The 18,073-nt window shown below is 32.7% G+C and overlaps 3 protein-coding genes across 4 annotated transcripts in view; 2 read left to right on the forward strand and 1 right to left on the reverse strand.

Moving 5' to 3' along the window:
• LOAG_17000 (pre-mRNA-splicing factor cwc22) overlaps positions 1-3,011 on the forward strand; it is a 4,502-nt gene extending 1,491 nt beyond the window's left edge. The window contains exons 6-13 of the mRNA XM_020449657.1: positions 57-159; positions 267-413; positions 517-665; positions 745-975; positions 1,153-1,280; positions 1,481-1,582; positions 1,856-1,989; positions 2,110-3,011. Of these exons, the coding sequence (XP_020306797.1) occupies positions 57-159; positions 267-413; positions 517-665; positions 745-975; positions 1,153-1,280; positions 1,481-1,582; positions 1,856-1,989; positions 2,110-2,726 (1,611 nt within the window). The 3' untranslated portion in view covers positions 2,727-3,011. The remainder of the gene's footprint in view (positions 1-56; positions 160-266; positions 414-516; positions 666-744; positions 976-1,152; positions 1,281-1,480; positions 1,583-1,855; positions 1,990-2,109) is intronic.
• Positions 3,012-3,467: 456 nt separating this feature from the next.
• LOAG_17001 lies at positions 3,468-7,242 on the forward strand (the record flags this gene model as incomplete). 2 transcript variants are annotated; one of them, XM_020449658.1, is made up of 13 exons in its annotated part: positions 3,468-3,474; positions 3,742-3,856; positions 4,220-4,336; positions 4,487-4,571; positions 4,646-4,759; positions 5,070-5,165; positions 5,270-5,368; positions 5,431-5,565; positions 5,715-5,887; positions 6,110-6,194; positions 6,334-6,467; positions 6,703-6,853; positions 6,969-7,115. In XM_020449658.1, the coding sequence occupies 13 exons, from the start codon at positions 3,468-3,470 to the stop codon at positions 7,113-7,115; spliced, it is 1,458 nt and encodes a 485-aa protein (XP_020306798.1). The 2 variants fall into 2 exon arrangements, with proteins under 2 accessions (XP_020306798.1, XP_020306799.1); XM_020449659.1 differs by lacking the exons at positions 3,468-3,474; positions 3,742-3,856; positions 4,220-4,336; positions 4,487-4,571; positions 4,646-4,759 and having other exon boundaries at positions 4,995-5,165; positions 6,969-7,242.
• A 1,256-nt stretch (positions 7,243-8,498) lies between these two features.
• Positions 8,499-9,160, reverse strand: LOAG_06259 (hypothetical protein; the record flags this gene model as incomplete). The annotated part of the gene is made up of 2 exons (XM_003141795.1): positions 8,499-8,751; positions 8,937-9,160. Coding segments are annotated over 2 exons (477 nt in total), but the record flags the coding sequence as incomplete, so codon positions are not given.
• Positions 9,161-18,073: the final 8,913 nt, after the last annotated feature.

An 18,073-nucleotide genomic window follows, 5' to 3' on the forward strand; every position in this document is an offset into this window, starting at 1 on the left:
ATGCATCTGTTATATCTGACGTTGGGCTTCAACTTTACCGTTTTTTCTTGCTTTAGGCTTATCCTGCATTGACTGATGATTTAGACTTGATAGAAGAAGACGATCAGATAACACATACCATCACGTTGGAGGATCCACTTATGCCTGAAAATGAATTAAGTAATATTTGGTTATTAGCATTAACATTTATCAGTAATTCCTACTTTAAATTCAGCAGTTCAAATTCGTTTATTATTCCATGTAATTTATTTCATTTTCTGTTTTAGACGTGTTTAAATACGATCCTGAATTTGAAAAACATGAGGTAGAATACGAAGAAATTCGACGTGATGCAGTTGGTTTGCCAGAGGAAGATTCAAATGAAGAGGAGGGCGACGCGACACCAGATGAAGAGATAACAGAAGCTCTGCAAGGTTTCGAAGTTTTTTTTTTTCACTTGTTCAAGATATTAGGTGGCTCGCACTGTTTATTTTTCTCGAATGAATCTGTTTTTATTTCAAGTTAATCTTGATTTAGGAGAGAAACAGAGTACGATGATCATCGATAACACAGAGCAGAACTTGGTAGCATTTCGGCGCAACATTTACTTGACAATTCAGTCTTCCCTCGACTTTCAGGAAGCAGCTCATAAATTGCTTAAAATTGATTTGAAAAGTGGTCAAGATGTTGGTTTTTGCCTCTATACTGTTTTCTTAGTTATGCTAACAATTCGTAACAGAACATACTAACTTTTTCATTATTTAGGTGGAGCTTTGCAATATGATCGTGGATTGCTGTGCTCAGCAAAGAACTTACGAAAAATTTTATGGTTTACTAGCGGAACGATTTTGCCGACTTCGCAAGGAATTTCAAGAAGCATTCGAGCGGATTGCTCGCGATACTTACAACACGATACATCGATTTGAATACAACAAACTGCGCAATATGGCCTGCTTAGTGGCTCATCTTCTTTCAACGGATGCCATTTCATGGGTTGTAAGTTTTTGCGCAAATGGTAATATTGTCCCATAACAATAGGATAAAATTTCTGTTTTCCATTTTTTCGAATAGCGGAAAGAAAGCTGCTTGTTTTACACTTTTCTTCCAAGCATCAGTTAATAAACTGACTTCTGGTTTTAAACTTATCACTTAGTAAAGTTTCTTTATTTTTAGATCTTGGACCAGATATCACTGAATGAGGAGGATACAACTTCTTCTGGACGAATATACATTAAAATAGTGTTCCAGGAACTTGCCGAATTTTTAGGCGTGGAAAATCTGTTACAGAGAATTCGAGATCCGTACGTTATTCTGTGTCGTGATTTTCTATATGTAGATCTAAAATGGTTACTTCAACATCGCATTTTCTTTAAAACTAATATTTGTCTTCTTTTCACAAACTTTCTTGTACAGCAATGCATCAAGCGTATGTCAACCCGATTGGAGATTTTTATGTGTCTTATTTAATTTTATGATCTTATTTAGTACATGAATATTCCAGAACAATGCAGTCTTCCTTCGACAAAATATTCCCTCGTGACAATCCGAATAATACACGCTTTTCGATCAATTTCTTTACTACGATAGGTCTTGGATACCTCACGTCAGTAAATATTAATTTTAGAAAATATCACTATTTTAGTGGTCATATTCAAGAAAATCTTTGGTTTTAATAATAATTTTTCTAATACTAGAAGGGATGACCATTCTATGTTTTGGTGCATAATTTTTCCTCAGCTGAAAGTCATCATGAAAACATTGTTTTTTCATAAACCAAACGGTTCTAATCGTTGGATAAGTTTTTTAATGGCCGAATAACCGTCATATTCCAAAGGAAGGTGTTTTTCTTCCTTTTTTTTGTTACTTCTGCTTCCAGGGTCGATCTAAGACTGCATTTAGACCAAGCTCGAAAAACAACCAAAGCTAGAGAAGAAGTTTCATCGTCCTCAGAAAGTTCATCAAGTGAATCAGATTCGGATGAAAGCAGCAGCGACTCAACTTCCAGTACATGTTAGTTCACAGAATTTATTTTTTGGTTAGTAGAAGAACTTGACATCTCTGACTGTTGAGTTCTTCTTCCGTACTCGTTTCGAACGAGAAAAAATAGTTTCATTGCACTGGATTTTTCAGCTTCATCAGAGACCGATGATAGCGATGATAATGAGAAATCGAGACATAATACGAAAATTTTGCAAAAAAACAAACAAATGGAAAAAATACCGGAAATTGTCGAGAAAAAAAGCCATTCGTCAAAGAATATTGGTCGGATGAATGAAAGTAGTAAGGAAGATGGATTTTATGATAGAGTAAGCAAAGTAATGGGTGACAAACATGGAATTAACAGAGAGAAAATGAAAATACGAAGTTATGACAGGAAAAGTGATAGGGAAATGCGAAGGAAATATGACGACAAAAGGACTAGTGATGAAGCGGAGGTACCAAATGAAACGGAGAACAAAAAATTCATCATGGGCAGTGAGAACATCGAGGAACAACGAAATGAAAAAAGAAAGGGTGATAGAACTGAACGGAGGAAGCATGAAATGGAAGGACGAATACGTAGTAATAAAGAGAAAAGAAGAGATTCAATCGATTTAGAAAATCGAGGGAAGAATACAAATAATGAGAAATCTGATCAAAATGACCGCCAAGGTAGAACCAATAAAAGCAAACGAGAGCAACCTAAAAGGAAGCACGAGGTTGCTGGAGTGAATAAATATAAAAACAAACGTCGGAGACACGACTGAATTCCAGGAAGCTTACTTAAAATTTAACGGCATTCGTAAGACATGTTTGTCGTATTAGAGGAAGCTAGGCATCACCTGATACCTTTTGTTCATCAGCTTTATGATAGTTTTTGGCGTTCTAGATGCAAGGTTTTTAAATTGAGGGTAGGACAATACATAGCTTGCTTCTAATCGAAATGATAATTATATCACGATATTTTTGTTGGAGCATTGTATGGATATGTTGTTGCAGATGTTTATTCCAGTGTTGTTTTTATTTCTGAAATGATTGTTGTATAAAATTCGTCACTTACAAAATTATGATAATGACATTATACGACAGTGTTACAGTTTTTATTCTTTGATAAGTAATTTTTTTGCCATTTTGAAGTTCATTGTAAATTGCATCAAATTTTCTAGTGCGAGAGTTTTCTATGACATCTCCTGGAAATTTTGTGCCATTCTCAAAACACATTAAATATTAGTGGAATTTGCTTGTTCTACAATTTGCATGTCAACTATTCCTTTGGAACATATTCTAATCACGAAAGCATATTCACATGATTATATCGAATCCGATACTTTTACGGATTGCCGAATCACTGTTTGGATTGTATTGGAAATTTTAAATAATCACCCATCGTACACATGGAAATTTTGGAGATCAATAATTATCATGACAGGAGATAAATTCATTTTTATTTCGAGAGTTCACAAGAGCGGCCTTTATCATTGTTTCTGTTTGCAGCAAGCAACCGCGTGATGACGGGTATGTTATCTAACTGCCTGAGGGGAGTTTATATATACTCCAGTCAGAACTCGTTTGACTGTGTTGTTATTTGGAAAGTAAGTAGGGCAAAGAAGTCCACGTGCTCCACATACTGTTAATGTTTGCTGGAATATTATGGATCAGGAAATGGAGATTCAGATAGGAAACCTTTTCAACTGCAATAAATTGCAGCTATTTATTTCTCTTGGCTGTCTTTCAAGATGAAATGTGCGGTATCTTTTCTTCAGTGCATAGTAAATTATTCAGATGTGCAAATCTTAGATAAGAGAGGAGATGTCGCTAAGGAATCGAGGAAACAACAGCGAAAGGAATTGGAAGAACAACATTGGTACCATGGTTTACTGTCCAGAGAAGACATCGAGTTAGGCTTTTTGAATTTATGACGAATCTTTGCAGTATAACTGAAGTTTTGTGACCATCTATAGACATGATGCCAATGTATGATTAAATAGAAATTGAAGAAACACAGTGTGATGCTTCATGTGTTAAAAAATTTAAAACGATAGAAATCGATCATTCTGTTGATGCAAATGAATCTTGTTGTACAAAAGTTCAAATGATCAATAGCCTAATTAGCATGCAACTATTATATTTGATGATGGGTTGCGGTCAACTTACAGCACAATATCACTGAGAAGAAAAGTTTGCGTAATCAAAAAACGCTCTACATTTACACTTTTTAAAATATACGTTGCATCCTTTTGTGCTACGAATTCTATTTAAGGAAGTTGTTGGTTAAGAATGGAGACTTTTTGGTGCGCGTGACGGATAATCAAGGAGTGCATCAAATTGTCCTCAGTATTCATGTCGGTGAAAGAAATATTCATCTAACTATTGCTGTGTTAGTTACATCTTTCTCATGTGTCCATAGTGTTCTGCTTGCCGTCATCCGAGAATTCCCAAATATTCAGAAATGGTTCAGTAACTATTCATTCACTATTTGTGAGAGTCTTCCTGTGCAGCTCTTGTGTCACACAAGGACATATTACAGGACGGAGGATGGTTGTTTTCAGTTATCAGTGCTGCGAAGGGGAAGAAAGTTTCCTTCAATTTATGATTTGGTGCAATATTACAAGGTTATTTCACAAATGAATAAGCTGTCAATTCTTGGTAGTTTTTGAATTAATTCATCAGCGAAATTTATTTCCAGATGCATAAAATTAAGATAAAAGATGCAAGCGGCAAAGATATTCGTTTGGGAGATGGTGTACCCAAGCCTAAATGGCTTGTTAAACATGAAGCGATTAATTACGACAGAAATAAAGTACGTATCATTTAAACGATTTTAACGAAGACACTCGGCAATGTTTCTCGTCTAAACGGTTATTTGAATTTGGTTATATCATGAATCATTACTTGATATTTCAAAACTTAGCATTTTTCCTTTTGGAACCGTCATCACGAATTACTGAACAAGTTTACATATGTTAGGCTTTATTAAACACTATAATGCATTATGGTATATAAGGACTTTGAAAGATCACGTCAGTATGAGGCAACGGAAATGGGACTCTGAAAACTGGTTCGGTGAAGATCAAATGATAAATTGTGTTCTCAGCAACAAAGATTTGCAGTTGCCGCTTGGTTCAGGAAATTTTGCTGATGTCTATCTTGGCACATTCACTTGCGATAAAGATGGCAATAAGCAAGTTGTACCTGTGGCTGTCAAGGTCAGATCAACATATCTTGTTTATTTTTAACGAAAGATTCTTTTATCATTTTAATATTTAGTTTTCACTTCTCAAACTTCAATTAATAATAAATTAGCTTGTAGATTATAAAGCCTGAAAAGGGTGGTAGACGCGAAGCGAAGCAATCAATGATAAGAGAAGGCAAAATTATGAGTTTTTACAATCATGAAAACGTTGTTCAGGTTTGTATATTTTTTTTAGAAATAAGCAAAAGATTTACTGCAATAATTGCAGAATGTTGCAGTTTTATGGAGTGGCATGTGATCGGCCACCGATAGCCATTGTAATGGAATACTGTCCTGGTGGTAGTTTGGAAAATCATCTCAAAAAACAAAAGGAAAATATTGTCATTGGCGAGCGAATTGAATATTGTCTGGAGGTTGCTCGAATTCTTTTTTCCCTAAATGAGGAGAATATAGAGTACTCGTTCATCAAAAATTTTGAATTTAGCGAAAGTTAAGGAACTTTTAAAAACCTCAAGGATTTAAAGTAAAGCTTTATCAAATTCTAGAAGAAAGAAATTTACAGGCAGCACTTGGCATGCGATATTTGCATATGCAAGGCTGTCTTCACCGTGATCTTGCTGCGCGTAATTGTCTTATTTCGATGGCTGGTCTAGTAAAAATTTCAGATTTCGGTCTCAGTAAAACAGACACACTTGATAGAGAGAATGACATTGAAATGAACGGTATTCCAGTGAGGTTAAATTGATCAAAAATTCTTTGTTACTATACAACAGTGTTTATTATTGCTGTTACCAATTAGGTACAGCTTTGATGCCGAATTGAACTGGATTGTTCAATTACTATAAGTGAAAATCCTATGCAGAAAGATAAAGCACTCCAAGAAAGAATAATCACTGAAAAACTATCACCTATTTCAAAATTTAAACTCGATATCTTTAACCGTAATATCATTTTTAGGTGGATGGCACCAGAAACCCTCGTCAGAAATCCTCAGTTCTCGAAGAAGAGTGATGTATGGTCATTTGGAGTTCTTTTATATGAGGTTTGGCACTGTGGTTTATATTTTTGACTGCAAATTTTATGAAATTATTTTTTTTAATTAACAATCTCTTCACATATTTACCATTTAGGCTATATTTGCAAAACATCATTTAAATTTCATATTTACTGTATTATTCAAGATTTTCAATTTGGGTATGAAGCCATGGCCGAATGATGAAAATAGAAAGATAGCTACTAATATTCGGCACATTCGAATGCCACAAATGCCGTCAATAACACCACCATCAATCAAAGCTTTGGTTTCAACTATATGGTTCAATTTTTCAGCGAATTTCTTGAATTTTTCAACAAATTTTGTCCTATCCACATTAAAATTCATGTACTCGCCTCTTGTGATATACTCCAAATCCGCATTTTTGCTATCAGTTCCTACATTTGATTCCTTGATCGTGATGCCTCACCTTCACTTAATCCCTGATTTAAATAAGCTGCTTGATTATCTTATACAATTACTAGTACTTCGTGTTGCTCATTTCCAACTATTTTAGGATAAAAAATGTAGATAATAGACCGAATTTCAAAATTATATGTAAGAAACTGCACGATATGCAAAAGGGCGATCTAAAGCCACCACCAGTTGCCGAATGTGCTGTAAATCGTATACCAAATGTGAAACGAATGGAATATATCAAAATAGAGGTTAGTCATTAATTGCTCATATGTGTTGTAGGTGAAAAATAAGGATTTTGAGCATTTGAAATTCAGCAATGTTGGGAATTTAACAGATAAATCAGAGTCGTTGGATTTGTTGCAGCACATCTTGGACGAAACAATAGAAGAAGCAGAACCTGTAGAAACACCGACAATAACTACTGATGAAACTACTGAGGGGGGAAGAAGAGTACGTAGAAGATCAGTGGACACGAAGTCATTTTTTGTAAATCCCATTCAACACCATTGAGACTCCTCTTGATCATTTTTTAAAAACATTCGAGAAACTAACACAACAGTTTTTGAAGATTCAAGATCAGCATGAGAAATAAAAGAGTTAGCATGAAATCATTCGCACATTTCAAATTGTATGTGGCAAAATTTCAGGTAATATTCTGAATCTATATATATGGTACGATTACATTCCATAAAAAATACTACATAGGACACATCAAATATATTTACGTTCTTTGCTTTGATGATAAAAATAAATTATTCTTTACTTGTTCTTATGGTTCATTCCAGTAATTATTAATAAATATGCTCAAAATTGATTATATTTTTGACAACGTCAATTACTACACTTACTATTACTCTGTGATTCATTTCCTCAAGGCGACTACGTTCACATCAATAATGATAGTAAACTGTGAACAGTCGTAAAATATGACGTTAACATAATTCACCACGTTATCCGGATGAGATTCCGAAGTATCACTTGCAAATCCTATGTCTGAAATGATTCCCATTATTTATCGATTTTTATCGCTTTTACTCTCAACTATTAGTACTGCCTCCCCTGTTGTTTTTGATTAATGTTTGATAGAGTGTTAAGCTGATTGAAGTGTTAAGCTTTACTTCACATTGGAATACTGCGTATATTTGTTTCAAAGGACTAAGTTTTCTTCGAAATTGTTAGAGATCAATAAAATATGAGAATAACTACTACTCTTTAAATTACCAACGGAATTTTTGGAAGGTTAAATCACTGCATGAACATAGAATAGCATTACATATTAATAATTCCAGGAAACTATCTCAATTGTCATTAACATGCTGCTATTATTGTTAGTGTTAATGAATAAATTACATTGATTATAAGTTCAGCAATCATTGTTGAGCTCCACTGCATCAATCATTTTCTCTTGAAACATGATGTAGAGTAAGGAAATTTGACTTTTTTCTTTTTAAAACTTTTTTCGCATTTAACAATTTACAGCCGCCAAATACTTTTAATGATTTCGAAAAGTTTAAAATATATTTTATTAAGTCTTCAGTATAAACTTGCCGCAGCACCAATGGGCAAATCACTTAGTATAAAGCAACACTGGTAATTTCCTTCCCTCTCAATGTTTCACTTCTAAAAATGATTACCAGCTGAAGCGAAAAAAAAAGTTATATTAGACATTGTGACATTGTGAAAAGTAGGGCCAATTGGGCGCATAGTACCATTACCATGAATTATTAAGCCATCCCGATGTCCCATTTTTCCAGAATCTAAAATTTCTTCAGAAAATTTCTCTCCTTCCGACACATCTAGGCAGTTTACTTATAAGAATTGTCTTCATAAAAGTTCTTATACCATACATTTTTTTCAGTTATCATAAAATATCACTAAATTTTCCCATTAAGGTCAGTTATGATGCATGTTCGTGGTTGCTTTTGCAGTGACCATAACGACAAAAGTTTGCTTAAACCGCTGGCCACATTGATCACAGTCGACACAATCCGCCTTTAACGGTACTACTCGATTTAGAGGCAAGCTAATGACAGATGTTTTGAATGCTGGCGAAAATATCTTGTGCCGTAAGCGCAATAGTACATTCAGGACCAGGGCGAAGATTTTTCTGTTCCGAATATCCTCAAGAAAATTTGTACGTATATATCTGAAATAATATATAATATTGATTGAGAGCCATATTTTCAACCAAATATATTATCTGTTATAAAATTAAAATGACCAACCGGAAAAGATACGAGTTAACATGCAACTCATCAAACATCAATTTTGTATTATTATTATTTTTTTTGAGATGATTATCTTCCTTCTGTTGAATGTTATAGAGCTCACCGATTGAAGAATAAATGCATGATAGGACTTTTCCCATTCCATAATACACATAGAAGAATATCAACTGCGTTGTATATCTTAGTATAGGGCACATAGTAAGGCCTTATGAACATGAAATACGTGGACACACAAACGGTATAACTGCCATTGATTATCACCTGTAGTGTTAATAGTGTATCGCGACGTCTAGAACTGTCATTCAGTTTATTGCCTGTTGAAGAACTCTGAAATTATTACGATATTTTATCATATCTTGCATTACTGGTGACATGATTATAGTAAAATTCACTTTATCAGTCCATCTATTGTTAAACAGACTGGATTTTCCTTCAAATGTCCGACAATTTTGAGTATGCTTTTAAATTCTCAAAGAAATTAAAAGAATAGAACTAGTTTAAAATTCTCGAAATCGCATCATTTCATGTCAATATGTAACTGCGACAAAATAGAACTATTTAAATGTATTAGCAGCTACTTTTCAGAACATATTTCGAGTTAATTAACAAATGTATGATTTGCTTTTTCTCATTTGTATTGAGAGTGGATTCCTTTTTCGAATTTGTGACAGCAATGTTCTTGCATAGGCTTATAATATGAGAAAACGACTAACTTTTTTCAAAACGAGTCCTAATAAGAGAACGGAGCAGACTGTAGAGAGTATGCTAGCTACCAAAGTAGTTATGCGGTCGTAGGAGGGCATGAAAGAGGGGCTATTGTATGTCCACATCAAGTTTACCACATCGAATCCATAGGTAGCATAAGGCGTCAACCATATTAGCGAAAATACTGATGGAATAGCAATTGTAAAAAGTAGTACGAACTAAAATAGAATAATGACATCATTGTCGTATTACTGTACTTGTTGTTGTGATGATTATGGAATCTCAATCTTATAGGCGTATATGATGGGCACTGTAGCAAAACTTTCGTATCTTCTTATTTTGCTTATTACCATTTTCATTACAGACGCTATTATTGCTGCGACATAAAATTGATCCTGAACAAAAAGTAATGATAGTTTCTGGAAATATCTAGGGAATCAGAAGTGATGCGAAATAGAAATGCTGACAGCTCTGCATTTCCTTAAGCCACATGCCAGTTAACCAGTTTAAAATTTATTGAAAGAGTCTTAAGTTAATTAAGAAACCAAAGTCATTCTCGGATTGAAAAAGAACTCGGCTCGAACACCAAAATATAATAATACCAATCGATTTACAGCCAGTAGAACTGTCAAGCAACTAATGTTGTACCAGCAAATGCTGAATACAAAACCACAAATCTGAAAAATTCAAGCACGTTAATTTTCAATCCTTCTAATCGCAAAGAAATTCACGAATTCGATATTTTGATTATCACTGATTTACGAGGTTAATTTTGTAAAGCACTGTTGGTTATCACAATAATTACACAACTTTATTGTTTTAACCATTAAACAGCAAAGTTACTAATTGAATTTCTGTGACAACACTTCAAAATTCAAGATAAATTGAACCTTGACCAAAAAAAAAAATCGTTTTTGAGGGAATTTGCTACATGTAAAAATTTGTAAAAACCAACTTTCTCGACCCATTTGTGTATTGTAGTACCAATTATTGCAAAAGCGCCGATGGTGATATGAACGAAAAGTTGAATAATATCAATAAAACCATAACAAAGAATGATTTTATAAATGGAATTTTTCATAAGATCACGATTCGACATGATTATCTGCAAGTACGAAAAGTGTATTCCTTCCCAAACTTCTGATTACATTATTGGTTCATACGACAAAGTGGAGATGTAAACAACTTTTATAAATTACCCGTTAAATACTGTGTTCATCACTCAAATGTTAAAGCATGTTTTTGTGATCACATTCAAGTTAGGATTCTTCCAAAATTTAAAAGTTTTACAGTATTTACCATTTGTAGTAAACTCAGCAAATACCGGACTAAAATTCTTAACTAAAAACTAAGTGTAAATAGTCAACAGTAGTCCTAACAAATATAAATTAAATGGATAATTTACACATAAGTATACATCGACGAATTTCATCTTTTTACATAGATTATTTTGGAAATGGTACCTTTTGTATGATTATATACACTGATATGCAGAAAATGGATATGATGGCGACAAATAATCCGAAGAATGCGTGAAGCGGTTCAAATTTCATGACAGTTCGTAGACAGACAGCGTTATCAGTTAATGATTTCCATAGGAAGCATTCTTTTTTTCTATCTGTTGCTTCTCTATTCTGCAATTTTTTTCCAATCAGTTCTTGCACTAAGGATTTGTTAAACATTTGGACTACGTAAGCATTTGTGCTAGAACGTAGGAGCTTCATGATTTCAATGAGTCCAAAGGCCAAACTTTTTTTTTGCATGATATTTACTTTATAGATTAAGCTACTGATTCTGGTGTTGTCAGTCTAATATAATTCTCACACCATGAGATATCTGGATCGTTACATTCCCTGAGAAATAAAGTAGTTTTTTTTGCCGATAGAAAACCTCATTGACATATTTGAATATTATCAGTACGACAATATTTGGTGAACTGGTTGATGAAAAAATTAAAACTGTAGCTTGAATTATACATCTGTCATCTATTTTTTTTTTTTCTAAAACGCAGATATTCTGAAACAGATTGAATTGATCACATCTAGAGGTTACGAAATTAGCAATGGGGAGTTACAGTGTTAATTTAAAGAGTAGGAAAGCTTCAGTAGCATGTTAAATTGCACGATGGTTCATAAACAATGTTCTTTCAAAATTTAGCTTTTCTTGAGGAAGATTTCGAATTCTATCCATGTCCAAAAACATTTTCAACAATTGCAAGGCTTACTGTATCTAAGAAAGTGATAAAAGGCAATAACGCGGAAAGAGAAGCACAGATAGCTTTAAGATTGAGAATAGCAAGCAAGTTAAACAAAGAAGTTAGTAAAGTTAAGCTAATTTTGTTGATTTTGCGCTTTTGTTGTAACCTTTGTTTCCGGATAGAACTAAAATTGAAATGATCAAAAGATTGTTACATAATAAAGTGTGTTTTTTGGAACGAGAGATAAAAAGTGAGACGAAGTTGGTTTTTCTTCGCACAGATTTTCTGTTAAAATTTCCGAAATTGAAAGCACAAAGCATTCTTCTGGAAATTCAACCACATATTCAATGGAATTTATAAATGTAAGTGAAATAAATAAAGGAAAGGTGCTGTTGTATCATTCTCTTATCACCCTGTGCATATGCGCAGCACTCTCCGAGAAAAAAGAGAATTGTTTTACCGTAAAGCAAATTATTTTAGCAGTAACTAAACCACCTTGTTATTTATATTTTTCAATGAAAACTCTTGTAATGATGATTGATTTTATTGATTCCGATAGAAAATCCTGCAGTTTTTCGACAGCGTTTCCAATTTGAAAATCAGGAACTTTAGTTTAGTTGAGATTTAAGTCCCTAGTTAGTTATCTGTTGGCTCTAAACGGCAAAATTTTGGTTTATTTGAATAAATAAAAAATCAAAGAAATTAAAAAAAAGTGAAATCCCCGCATTGCATACACAAAACATTCGCAAAACTTAAATAAATCTAAATAAATCGTCCAAAAATCAGTTTCTAAAAATCCAGCAGAAATTACCAATTTTGTCACGACTTCAGTTTTAATGATTTCTTCCGCACAGATTTGTTTTTAGCCATTTTTTTAAAAATTTCGAATGTTTGATGAAAAAGAATGTTCCCATCCCTTTGAGCACAACCATCCAACCAAGTTGTTCAACCCCTTTCATTTTAATCAGCCCTGAGAAGATCCAGAAAATAAACAAAAAAAAATTTTTTATCGCAGTGATTTTCTCCTTTTAGAATAATTTCCTTTAGAAACGGTTCTTTCAGAAGAGAAAAATTTCCTTATTTTGGTAAAAAATTTGTTAGATTCTTGATAGTTTAACCTGAGTGGGAAAAGAAAAATTTTTTAAAAATTTTGAGACTTGAAGAGATAAATGGTCGTCTTTAATGCAGCGGGAAAATTTCAAAGTTTACCTACTTTTAAAGATTCGTTACTTAATATCTCTTTGTCCTTGTCTTCTTACTCTTCTCATTTTTAAGAATATTTTTGAAGCTGTAATATTGAAATACTCTAATCTAACACTCTAATATATACTTTTTGCGACTGAAACTGTCAGTGATCAAGATATGAAATATGAATTTTCGGGTTATTATAACTTCAAGAGATATGCAACTTGAGCTCAAGTACAGTTTGAAGTTGGTTCCTTGATAAGATCTCTTTTCGAATGAACAGAGAGCATTTTTTAAAGATGCAAAATTTGTCGCCTTTTGCTGATGTACACTCTCCAACGATATATCACCGATTAAAAGAAGAAAGGCTAAGGATTAAATTTCGACATTATTGCAACAGTTACAGTTTTGAATAACAATCCAGCTCGGTTTTCCCTTTTACAGAAATGTTTTTTAAATAATCGAGTAATAAGAATACCGTTGATTTCACTTATCTCACTTTTACCAGCAAATGTATTAGCTCATCGTAATCCTTTTCTTTATTCTACTTGGTACTTTATCAATGAGATATTTAAGAAGCTACAAAAAAGCCTTTAAAAAATTGCTAAAAGTTGTTAATAAAATTTCGCAGTGATTTAAAATTTTATTCAGTTAAAATCTAAATTTGGTTGAGAAACACCCGTCCGAACCCTATTCCTACGAACGACTCTTGTCATCTTGAAAAAAAGAAAACTAAGTGTGCATGATTGCCACGGGGAAAAATCGTCATGTATCAAGTCTATATCGCATAAATACTAGATCTTTAGGCACTCTTGAAATGATCGCATGAACAGATGGAATATTTTGATATTTTGAATGTTTTTTTAAATTCATATTGTCAACTTTTGCACATTGTTTCCAAACATAAGCTCTATTTATGATCTATCTTTACTAAAAAAATGAGAAATAACTGTGCGCAAATTTGGGTCTGAATATCTGTTCTCTTGTAGTAACCGTTATATTAAAAAATAAAAAAATGAAGAAAAGAAATTAAAATGTTGAGTTTGTTTTGATTCTCACAGTTCATGTATGTTAACTTTAAGCTAACTGATTGATACACTTCATTTTTAATGGAGTAATTTTAATTGAAAATTTTTACAGACATTTGTGCAAACGTGGCAAATGAACTTCAGAAAGTTTCAGATCTTAACTTACTCTTTACTTCTGATCCGATTTTTAACTCTTTGTATAAAAACTTCAATTTCATAAAAAAAATTCCAAGAAAAATTTTGACATTATCCATGCAATTCGAAAACGCTGTACAGAACTCTTTAAATCAATAGATAACCTTTGAGAAACCATCAGCTCTATTTTCTGGTCGATCAAAACAGGACTAATGGTCACTGGTTTATAGTTCTAATAAATTTTTCCTGGCATTTTATGAAGCATTTCAATAAATCTGGAGAAAAGACAAAGTAACTGCCATCTAAAGGTCAGATAAAGTAAAACCGGTTCATTGGCATATGTTACTCATTCAAAAAGTTTGGAGTATTCGACTTTCTATTTTGAAAATTTCCAGAAAATTCAAATATGAAAGCTTTACGATGATTATCAAAGGTGAATTTTGAAGTGTATCTCTTAGCACTAAAAGATTCATAAATGGCGAACTTTCGGTCTTTTTGGAACTTTTCCATACTGTCTCTTTTGCAGATTGTCTTAAGCCGGATTTTGTTTTTTCAATAGCAAAAAGTCGGAAAGCCAACAGACAAAAATTCATGAGCGTTGCTGATTTAGGATTTAAATTTCTGCTGCCATTGATTTTCATCCATTAATAATTGTATCAGTTAATGGATAGTTGAATTTAAACTCAAGTATCGGAGTGCATGTCCTCCTATGTCATACATATAATGTATGAATAGATTTTTGTACTCATAGCAATGAACAAACATTTAGTAGAAAAACGAAAGCCCAAAAATGGAATATCCGTTGCATATCAATCAGTTATATATGTAAATACATCTAGAAATTTCAGGCGTGCTTTGTTATAATTGCCCATCCAATTAAGACAATATCATTACAATCAACAGAAAATATGATGAGAAAAAAAGACATTAGAAATCTATATTTGTGAAGAAGTTAACAATATTTTGCATTATCATCTTGGTAAGCTTATCCTTATATTTTGCATAAAAAACTAACCGCACTCAAATAATTTTTGTGCTTATTGACCAGTAAACCGAAATATAAATGGCTAGGATTAATATATTGAGATAAGGAATCGAATTTCTAACTAATAAATATTATTTTGTTGTGGGTTAGTCTTTTTACCTAAGACTTACCTTGCCACACCATTTACTCTATCTTAATGATTGCGCTATAGCATAAAAAGAACAAAAGAAAGTGCAAATAGTCCGCTATAAAAATAAATTAGTTTAAAACATGCACAGCATGGAATATTTGGTGAATTAAATTAAACCTCATTTCGACTATACCCCAACAATTTCCAGTTATCAGTGTTGCTGTACCTGAAAAGCTCAATTTAAAAGTTGTTCAAGTGAAAATTTTCACTGTTAGCAATTTATAACTGTTTCATAATGCATATCAAAACTGGAAATGTAAATAATTTTAAAAAAAATTATATAAGCAGCATTTATTTTACAGCACTTTTATATTATAAATGGAAATATGAGTGGATTTCGAGTTTAGTTATGAAAATTCTTTTTTCTTATGATGAGAGGGCTCCAATTTCATGATTTCATGAATTTCATGAACTACATTCATCACATTGTTGAATTCAACAAAACTGAAAATATTGGGATGAGAAAACAATACGGCTTGAAGTGAAAACTACCAGAAAGTGAAAAAAAGAAATTTCAGTGGCAAAGAAATGATATTCGATAAGTCCAAAAGAACAAACTTCTCGAAAAACATATAAAAAAAGAAAAACATATTTCCAACTCGTTATTTTTCCAAAAAAATCGCTTGATGTGGCAACTTCAACTTCGTAAAAAATGAATTGCTTAAAATTTGATTTCAATCTACTTTTTAAAATAATCCACAGCTGCAGTTCTGATGCTATTTCGACAATTGTATGTTTAACAAACAAAAAGAAAAAAGTTTACACTTTTCTTTTGTAAAAGATAAGGAGTTGAAATATAATATTAGTTATTCAGTTCAATTTGATGAAGTAAGAAGTGTTGACACAATGATCAAATTTACATGGTTGTGATTTGTCGTCTCTTAACTCCAATGGATGATGATATTATCAGCAATACTTGACAATTTTAAGTATAAACAAGTAAGGTAATATGTTAAATACTATCCTTCCTTCCCAGTTTAATTCATATCCTCATGACGCTGATAGATTAAATTTGCATGCTGTAGCGATAATTAAATTCTCTGCACTGAACTAAATGATGTAAAAATGACGGAATTTCTGCTTTCTGTTTATAATCTATCCAATGAGTGATGCTGTTTATTATTAATGCTACTACGTCTTAAAACTAAAAAAAAAAAACGCATAAATTACCGACAAACAGTAATTCACCACTTACGAATTTACTTGAAGGAAGAACTGCAATGATATTGTTCACATAACTTCTTTTATCAGTTATCAGTTAATCTTCAGATGATGTCTAAAATTATCAAGAAAATATCAGTCATAAAGCGATAGTAAAACCGGCAGTAAAATAAATAATTTCATTTAGGTTTATGTTTTTTTGTCGTTTAATATTGGTAAGAGGGATGATCGTGTTAGTCAGAAGACATTTAAAAATTTCTTTAGTATTCCGACTGATGAGTCATCTAAGATTTTTCAGAACTACTAAAAGCCATAACAAACAGCCAGTCTATCGAAGCTATTTGTCGTAATGGAGCGTACCTGAGAACTTTGTGGTGCCATCAGTGAAACATCTCTTAGGTTATCACTCTTCTTAGAAACATTTCATAATAATAAGAGTCCGAATATCATTTTATCTGTTACGAAAGTGATGGAAAAGTTGGCAGCAAAATAATAATAATGCCACTGTAAAAGTAATAACATCAAATGTAGGAATGGTAATGCCACCTGTTTGACACAAAGATAATGGCTCTTGGGAAAACGAAAACATTGGATAAATAAAAAGAAATTAATTAATAAACAATATGGTCAAAGAAATATCATGGATTCTATGGTCATGATATTTCTTTGATTATATTATTCAAATGATAGATGGAAGGAAATTTTTTTATTAACAAGACTATTCTGAGAAATTTGGTATAGCAGTTCATGCAGGTTGCTGCAAATAAGATAAACCTGCCTGTTGAACTTTGAACTCTCAATTTCCCCCCGCAATTGGAATTCTTTACCTGAATTCAGTGAAGTTGAACAATCACAATGAAGGTTTTGTTTCGAGGTGCTTATTCTTTCAAGCATCCCAGATACACACATAATTCAAAAAAAAAAGAAAAATTGGGAAAACAGAGTTAAGAAAAATGGATAATCTTTCAGCAAAACCAAAAACCGGAGATTACTCTTTAAGGTTAAAGCTACTAAATATGACACATTCAACTCCCATAATTTCACTAAGACTAAAAATCTTAAGAGTTTATGAGTGAGTGATTCATATTACATTAGCCTTATGCAGCGTAATATATTTTATATTCCTTTTTTTTTAAATTATTGGCACTTTTATCTGTTAGGACAAAATATTTATATTTATGGCGATCCCCGTAGATATTTCTTTTTTTTTTCTATATATAGAGGAGGAGCTTTGGTAAACTCCACCACGGTCATCATGAAGATTAACTGACTGGCCTTGTCATGGTTCATCCTACAGACGTGCGAAAACACCGAAATTTCTTTGTGACTTCCCCCTACCCCCATCCCCTGTAGCTTATTTCTCCTCATTGCCTTAATCCATTGAATGTTGTATTTTGTGTCTTCCAGAGATTTCTTTTGGCAACAAATTACTGAGTTTTGATGTATTTCTTGGCTACTGTTAATGAGTATGGTATATATGGAAGGAATGTAAATCGCACATGGCTAAAGATATTTTCCGTCGAATACAAAAGGAAAATTCGAATATAAACATGGCTTTTACAGCAGAAATCTGCAATGAAACATTGATAATGATTGAAGATTTGTGCTTGGAAATCGCGAAAAACTCCTTGATCAGTTGGGAATGCCATCACCG

Source organism: Loa loa (assembly GCF_000183805.2).
Source record: "Loa loa unplaced genomic scaffold supercont3.33, whole genome shotgun sequence".
NCBI lineage: Eukaryota > Metazoa > Nematoda > Chromadorea > Rhabditida > Onchocercidae > Loa > Loa loa.